The sequence below is a fragment of the Kryptolebias marmoratus genome, linkage group LG6 (genome assembly GCF_001649575.2).
Source record: "Kryptolebias marmoratus isolate JLee-2015 linkage group LG6, ASM164957v2, whole genome shotgun sequence".
NCBI lineage: Eukaryota > Metazoa > Chordata > Actinopteri > Cyprinodontiformes > Rivulidae > Kryptolebias > Kryptolebias marmoratus.
In genome coordinates this window covers 26,722,617-26,731,427 of record NC_051435.1, presented here as the reverse complement: position 1 = coordinate 26,731,427, position 8,811 = coordinate 26,722,617, and the positions used below count along the sequence as shown (strand labels likewise).

At 39.3% G+C, this 8,811-nt stretch overlaps 1 protein-coding gene across 4 annotated transcripts in view; it reads right to left on the bottom strand.

Annotated features, from left to right (window-relative positions):
* Positions 1–2,496: 2,496 nt before the first annotated feature.
* LOC108243553 (SH3 domain-binding protein 4) overlaps positions 2,497–8,811 on the bottom strand; it is a 63,566-nt gene continuing 57,251 nt past the window's right edge. For all 4 annotated transcript variants that reach the window (XM_017429082.3, XM_017429084.3, XM_037976327.1 and 1 more), the window contains 2 exons: positions 6,725–6,913; positions 2,497–4,732 (listed from right to left, as the gene is read on the bottom strand). In XM_017429082.3, coding sequence (XP_017284571.1) covers positions 4,508–4,732; positions 6,725–6,913 — 414 coding nt within the window. In that variant the 3' untranslated portion in view covers positions 2,497–4,507. The remainder of the gene's footprint in view (positions 4,733–6,724; positions 6,914–8,811) is intronic.

The window sequence follows — 8,811 nt, the reverse complement described above, 5'->3', positions numbered from 1 at the left end:
GTCTTTAGTCTCAGGTCTGTTCAGGTTTAGTTTAGTTTAGTTAGTTAATGTTTTTTTTGTATTTAGTCTAGGTTTTGCTGCCACGTCAGCCTTTGTTTTGGGTTTGCCTTTTATTTCTAAATAAATTAGTTTTTTTTATCAACATGAGTCTGCGCTCAGGGTTCGCCTCCTTCACCCCAGTCCATGACACCAAGGACATTGTGGAGTATAGAATGAGAGTCCACGTCTTTAGGAATAGTCCATCACCGTCAGTAGTGATATATGGCTTGCATCAGTCAGTTCTACGCAGCGATCCAGACAGTAATCCAGATGCGAGACAGTTTGTCACATGGGACTTCTACGTGAACGATGGACTCAAATCTCTCCCCACCGTCGACATGGCTGTGTCCCTACTCCAAAGAACCCGTGACACACTTGCAAAATCAAATCTCAGACTTCATAAAATAGCAGCCAACAGAAAAGAAGTATTTGAGGCTTTCCCTACCCAAGATCATGCTAAAGATGAAAAAAATCTGGATGCTGAAGCTGATTCAGTCCTCACGCAACGCAGCCTGGGTCTCCTTTGGGACCTAGGTAGAGACTGCTTCATCTTTCAAGTGCCAGATGAGACAAAGCCCTTGAGAAGATGAGGTGTGTTGTCAACAATTAACAGCCTTTATGATCCATTAGAGTTTGTAGCGCCAGTCACTATACAGGGAAAGTCTATTCTGCGTGAACTGACAGTTGGAAATGGAGACTGGGATACACCATTACCCCCAGAAATGGAAGAGTCCTGGACTTTCTGGAAGGACTCACTCACTCACAGTAACGGCACAGTTTGTAAATCCAAAAAGAAAAGAAGTTAATTTGTAAATTCCTAAAATGTTACACAGAGTCCGGTGAGGGCAGCCTGAAGACGAGCCAACAGTGTGCTGAAGGTCATGCTTCAGGAGGCTCCTTCACGCCGATCAACAGATTTCTTCTGATCTTGGATTCTAAAACCACGAGCCGATCCAACTTCCACTAACTCTGAATCCTGTGAGTGTTTTCTACAAACAGGGCACCAATAATACATGACACACAGTGACATCCTGCTCTTGCTTCAGATTAGAGGCCTCCAAAGTATGTTTTTTTTTTAATGTGTGTGTGTGCACACAGTGAAATGAGGTGCACAAATATTTACATTTTATTCAGTGTTTTCCACAAAAAGATTTTCAGACGCAGCACTGTGTTACTACCACATTATACAGAACACAGCTCTGAGATAAATCAGCCCCTAGCTTTGACAGACAGTGCCTTTACAACTGTGATCTCTACATTGTACATCTGTAAAGAGCTTTCTTACTTTTGTCAAAGTTTGGTTAAGAAAATTTTTTCTAGAATAAGAAACCAGGCAAATGTTAAGAAAAAAAGATCTAACTGTTTGGTAAAAAGTTGAAAGAGGTGAAAAACAGTATAATTTTATTTTTCCTAGACAGTCATAAGAAAAATCCTGTATAGAAAAATCTCAGTTCCAAGTCAGTTTGCTGGCTCATTTGGGAGGTTTTTAGCCACACTGTGGGTCTTCATCAGCTGACTGAATAATAGGATAATTCTTTGGCCACTAATCAATTTTTTGGTTGAACTTATGTTGTTAATTTCAAATATTAACAATGAATAATTAATATTACTATTAGCAGTGATGTTTCATAATTGGCAAGTGGAGATTATGTGTTCAGGTGGAGATTTTCCTAAATGGTTTACAGATTGGCATTTCTGAATCGAAGCTGCTTATGAAGAACGATCAATCTGCTCAAAAGGAGAGCGAGACAGAACAACTTACTACAGGTTAGGCTTACCTATACACTTGATGATGATTTGCTACAATGTAAAAACAATCAAACCCATTATGGATGATTGTTAAAGGATCTTGGCAAGATTTTCAGATGTGTATTAGGAATCACTGCACATGACAGACCCACAGTGGTTTGGAGTCTGCACAGAACTTCTGTAGTGAAGTTGTGATGGTTCATCCTAACAGTGGCAGCATATCCATGACTAGGAGCCTACATGCACTGGTGTGGTTTGGTTGAATGCCCACGCTGGCTTCATGCATGATAATAACCACCGAGCACAGGCATGATACCAGTATCTGCATCCTGATGTGGTCTAAGAATTGTGCTAGGGTGGGTGTATAGAGTGTTGTGAGGATGCAGGAGAGCACCTCAGAAATGTGAACAATAACATGAAGAAGCTATTTGGTGAGTACTAAAAGCATAGCATCATAGTTGCTTTCACACTGAAGGAGGTTTTCTGAATTTGACCAGATCCACGGAGAGTGTAGAGGGCCGTCATCCCATATAAAGGGGGTGTAGAGAAAACACAAATATCTAGAAACCCATGAAACAAAATATCATTTTCACAATTTCTGCAAATATATAAAAGAAATACTGAAACAAAGAGTAAAAAGGTCATAAAACAATGACTGTCGGCAAACAGAAAACTAATGAAGAAAACTAGGACGATTGTTCTTCAGAATGCTGTTACTTTGAAAGGATGAAGTTTTTAATCATATAGTTAAAATATTACAGCAGATATGTGATAATCAGCTACAGCCTTTTGAGCTTTCAATACAATGTTTGCAACAACATGTTGAATATCTTCTATTGGTTTAGTGACTAGAGTACTTTTCCTTTTAGCCACGAGGCATAAGGGTGGTATCTAACCAGGCTGTGAGTATTGGTGACTAGTTGACGACTCAAAACATTTGGGGCTGTAGCCATAAGGAGATCCGGTATATATGAAAATGTGAATCTTGCACTTTAAAATTTACAGAAAGTAAATTGTGAAGGACAAATTTGATATATGGAAACTAAGAACCCCACGACCCTTTTGAGAGAGTTTGGAGAGTCCTTTGCGAATGCTGTTTGCCAACTAGTCTTTGATTTTGTAGCCTGGTGAGATAATACCTCACGGGATCAGGATCTTAAAGACTCAAAAATTTGAACAAACTGATTAAAAAAAGACTGGGGTGGATTTTGCTAAGACTCACACAAGTTGTTCATGATAAAGAGCCATACCACACACAGGAAAGTGGACTGGTTAAACGGAACATAGTCCTCAGTTACAGGCTTCTTCGGTAGCAAAACTGTAATAAAAACAGGCTTATAAACTGAAATAAATCTTTCTGCTTTTTGTTTGAAATAACCCAATTTAGTTGAGTTCAATTAAGGTTGCGCTTACTAGGCCACCGTACAAAGGTTTCTGATCATAATGAGGAACAGAACCTTGAGGTTAAAACTTTTAAATGAGTTAAGCTCAACAAAAAACTGAAAATGTTTAATAGCTATTTCAAAAAAAAGGTTTTGAGATGTTTTTATTTGACCTACTATAAATCCTAATTCAAAATAATGTCATGTATGACAAAACAAAACTAGAAAAACATGTTTAATTAAGTCTAGCCACCCATTTTCCTGATCTGCTTTTCTTTTTCAGGTCACAGGGGTGCCTATCGCCAGCAGTCACTGTGCAAGAGGCAGGAAACGCACTGGACAGGTTGCAAGTCCCTTGCAGGGACACATAGGGCCACATGCGGGGCTGCAGTGGTAGGGCAGCTGTCTTGGGACAGGAAAGTTGCTGGTTTGATTCTCTGCCATGCCCATATGTTGCGTTGTCCTTGAGCAAGACATCTAATCCATAACTGCTCCTTGTGTATTTCACATGTGTGGTGGGTTAAATGCAGAGGGCTAATTCTGTCATTGCATGGGTACATACAACATTATTATTATTATTATCGTTTTTACTATTTACATTATTATTAAGGCAAACAATCAATCACACTCTCACTCACACCTAGGGACAATTTAGAGTTATCAATTAAATTAACATGCATGGTTTTGGTCTTTGACAGGAAACCAGAATACCTGGAGAAATCCCACTTGTGTACGGGAGAACATCCAAACTCCACACAGAAATGATCCTCTAACTTACTTGCTGAGACAAAAGTGTTAACCACTTGCTCACCGTGCCACCCTAATGAAGTTCAAATTTAAGGAATTAATGAATAAATTATGTTTTGAAATCTGTTCCTGAACTTGACTTAAACTTCTGAAGCTTTGGGTTGTACAAAAACAGACTATCTAGGACTCTGAGAAAATAATAAATCAAAAGAGAACATTAAAAAAAGAAGAAAAGCTGATTTGTCTGTGATTCACAAATAAATACAGTCTGTTTGACACGTGTGATGAGGCTACTAGAACAAGGAAATATATTTAAAAGGTCTTTTTCTTTAATAAAAGTGTTCAATCCACAGTTTCTAACCACAGAGTTCCAAATGTCGCTTTACAAAAATGCTGTGCCAGAACTAGATACAAAAATACAAAAAATGTGCAACTGGTGGTCTCCATGTTTGGTGGAGACGTGGTGGTGGAGGGGGGTGTAGTGTGGTGGTGCCACCCCTGGGTGGGAAAATCCTAAAACATCTTCGTAGTAAGAAAACCAGGCCATACAACAGCAGAGGGAGTTGAGGTGGGTTAGGGAAGACACTGCTTCAGATGGCATAATCGTCTGGAGCGGAGGGGCTGAAGGCGGAGCTCCGCAGGACATCCAGGCAGTTGACCAGGATGAGTGTGCCGGTCAGGTGCTTCCAACGTTTGGTGATGGGGTTCTTCATCTTGTCCAGGCCCATGTGCAGCTCCTGGATCACATCCCTGTAGCTGTCCCCAATCTGAGCAGCCCACGTGACCAGGAAGTCATAGGCAGGCTTCCACATGGCCTGCAGAGACAGAAACAGACATTTTATCATCTACAAATCTACCAACAGCTGAATATTGGCTGATGCAAAGTATTTCTTGAAACACTAGACAGATTTAAAATAAATTATGAGTTATGATTAACTTTTGGAGACTACCAAATCAACCAAAGCTAATGTGCTGTCTATCTTGTGGTTAACCTTTTAAAGTTATGTATCTGAGGCTCAAAAAGAATGTTTATTTTACTCCAAGCAAAATGTAGTAGCTACAGACATGGTCAACTTTGTTTGTACCATTTTGTTAAAGAAAGAAAAACCCACAAAGGTCCCTGAAATAACTTGAAACGGACGAAAGTAATATTAAAAAAAAAAATACTGAAAATAAACTAATGAAAACTTGTTATTGCTTTGGAATTTTGGGATGATACTCTTAACTTAATATTTTGTTGTAGAACCTTTTGAGGTGATCACTGTGCTCAAACAATTTCTGTAACTCTCTCTGAGACGTCTGCACCTGTCCACAAATATTTCGGCCCACTCCTCATGAGCAAACTGCTCCAGCTGTCTCAGCTTTGAAGGGTTTCTTCTCCAGACCGCATGTTCCAGCTCCTTCCACAGATGTTCAACAGAATTTAGATTAGGTCTCAGAAGGCCACTTTAGAAAAGTCCAGTGTTTTGTTCCTAACCCTTCTAGGGTGTTTTTAGCTGTGTGTTTTGGCTCATTATCCTGTTGGAGGATCCATGACCTTTAACTGAGACCAAGCTTTCTGACACATGGCAGCAGATTGCACTCCAGAATGCCTTAATAGTCTTGAGATTTCATTGTACCTGGCACAGAGTCAATGCAGTCCCAGAACAGTTTAGTGTTGGGTCAGTAAACACAGAGCTGATGAGACTTGTTGTCAAAAAGCTCCAGTTTTGTCTCATCTGTCCAAAGGACATTCTCCCAGTAGCTTTGTGGCTTTTGCATTTTGTCAAATTTGTCTCACTTTTTTATGATTTGGTGTCCTTCTTGTTCATCTTCCATTAAATCCACTTTGGCTGAAAAAGTGACAGATGGTACAGTTTGACACTGATGTGCCTTGACCTTGGAGTTCACCTCCAATGTCATTGGAAATTGTTCTGGGATCTTTAGTTACCATTCTCCAGGGCGGTAGGCTACAGTTCTGTGGACCTTAGTCTTCTGAGTAATTTGTGCAGCTGGAGTCACAAGAACATCAAGCTGCTTAAAGATGATCTTATAGTCTTTACCTTTAACATGCTTGTCAATAATTGTATTCGTAAGATCCCAACACAACTCTTTCTGTGGACCATGTTCATTGTGGTACATGTTACCAAACAGCACAGTGACTACTTTTCCCCCTTTAGATAGGCAGACTGACTGATTAAAAGATTGAAGACACCTGTGATGCTAATTACCCCTTTTCTAGGGGTTACCATCTTTAGTGACAAGGCCAGTTAAATTCCTTTTTTTTCAATTCTGGGGAACAAAAGTTCAAAAGCAATGAGTGATTTCCATTATTATTTAATTTCTAGTAAATTTTCTGAATAGTACTTCTCTCAGTTTGGTTTTTCTTTTATTAACATAAGGGTTCAAATAAATTTCCTGTCTGTAATACTAAACACAAATGAAAATGTAATACTGACAGGCCTGCAAATGTCAAGAACAGAAGCCTGTGAATGTCACACATTCCAGTTATACTTTGTGGTTTCTGTGTGGGGAATTTCCTGTTTTATTTTAAGTTGTTTCTGCTATTTAGACTTCTCTCCCAAAAAATAACTGCAGCAGAGACTTGTGACCCCAACTTTCCCTGTTTGAAGTGTACAAGCATTTCTAATAAACCAAGACAACAGAAACAATTAACAGAACAGACAGCTTTTATGATAATTTAACAATGTTTTAAATTTATTTTCACCTACTGTTTTGATCTCTTCTAACAAATATGACAAACTGGCAATTTTCTGAAGAAATTTTGAAGGGTGCCAATGCAGCCACTCCCCACAAATCCAACATACCTCACTGTCCACCACCCCATTTTTGTCGCGGTGTGGGGCCTCATAGGCGTCCATCTGCTGGCGAGAAACTTTGACAAGCCTCTCTGCCAGCTCCCTCCACCGTCCAGCTATTTCCACAGCGGTGGTCAGCAGGACAAAGTCCATGACCAGTCTGGCCACAAGACCCTGACAGTCCATCTTCAACAAAGCCTGTGGAGAACAGGACACAAGAGTCATTCAGGCAAATAAAGAACATGAGCGAAAGCCTGCTGTAATAAAGAATCATTTCTGGGACTTGGACAAAAATGGGACCTAAAAAAAGTCAGCTGTATTAGCAGCAAAATTAGGAACAAATTGAAATTTAATTATTCTGTTTTCTTACAAAGTGACTAATATATTAACAGGTTTCATTCCATTCACTTGATCCTGTCCTATTTCCCATAGCCTGCCTCCTAAATCCTCCACAAATCTCAGCTTTGTGAATTTTTCAGATATTTCCTGCTGGAAAGAGAACTGAAATCCTACAACAACAGATTCATGTTCCATTTGAACTGAGGGGAGGAAAACGTTTAATCAAGCTGATAACTGAGGAGATCCAGAATGAACCAGTATTCAACTTTATTTTACTTGACAGAAGTTTAAAAATCTTAACGTCCTTTCCATCCTCACACCCCACTGCAAGGAAACTGAGAAAAAAAAAAAAGAATCTAAAATGGTTGCTGTTTGTTTAGGTTTTAACTGGCCTGGACAGGGGCACGGCCCCTCCTGTCGGCCCCTGTGACCTTCCTGTCTACGTTGATTCAGCCCAGATGACTGCTGATGGTGGGAAAAGTCAAAACTCGGTGGAAACTCCGGCTGCTCCTGCAGCTGCGGCAACCCGCGGTGCATCACGGGGGATTTGCAAATACAAACATGCCACATGCAAATGTGAATGCATTCATACAACAGACACACACACACACATGCGTGTCTGTGAGGACAAACAGTTAAAGGCTTTGCTGCTAGTTATAAGAATCACGAGTTACATGACCAAACAGAAACAGTAGATTAAAGGCCTAGTATTTCTTGAAGGAATGCATGTCAGCCCTCACATTTTATGCCAGAATTAAGATTAAATCAATCTTGTGCAAAGAAGAGTCAAAGTTAAACTCATTCAAGTCAAAACTTGTAAGTGGCGTTATGCGTGATGTGTTAGCACTTGGAAATTGCGTTGAGGATGACCCTCAACTACTACCACATCTAAGTCGATATTTGTAAAACTGACTGAATTAAAGCCATTTTTAAGTTGCTAAGGCTGGTTACCTGTGGAAGCCATCTTGCATTGTAGTGATTTAAAATATTAATGAGTTTCTGAAATACAGCCAATGATAACTTTCTAAAAGTTTCACTAAAATCTGCCCAGTGGTTCAAGAGATATTTACTAACAGACAGGTTTGACAACAAGACTTAATGCCAAAGTTTAAATAAAAGATATCACACAATTTGTTGTGCTTGGGGTATGTGTATATAATGCCCAGCTATAACCATACCCAATGTTTGGTCAATATCTGTAAAATTGACTGACTTATAGCCATGTTTTTGAGTCCAGTTGGATGAGGTGGCCATCTTAAATTGTATTAACTCCAGAAGTTAATGATTTGTGGATGTACACCCAATGGCTACGTTTTAACAGTTTCAAGTAATTCTGTGCAGTGGTTCATGAATTATTTTGCTAACAGACAGGCCCAGTTGACTTCAGTAGTTGATGACAAAGTTTTACAAAAACTAATCTTGCATGATATGTTCGTGCTCAGTGAATGTTTTGGAAATGACTTTCAGCTTGTGACACACATTATCAGTAAAACTGATGGAGATATAGCTATATTAATGTTTTTAGGGCCACTTTAGTGTGGTGGCCATCTTGTTGAATCCAAAAGTTTATCAGTTGTAGATAGTGCTGGGCTATAACGATACATATCGTGGGGACGATAGAAAAGTGTGTATCGTGATATATTTTCTTCTATCGTTTCTATCATAATTGTATCAATGATTCATGTAAATATTTCATAACGTAGGCTACAACGAATGTATTAGTGTTGTCACTTTGCATACATTCAGTTTATATGAGT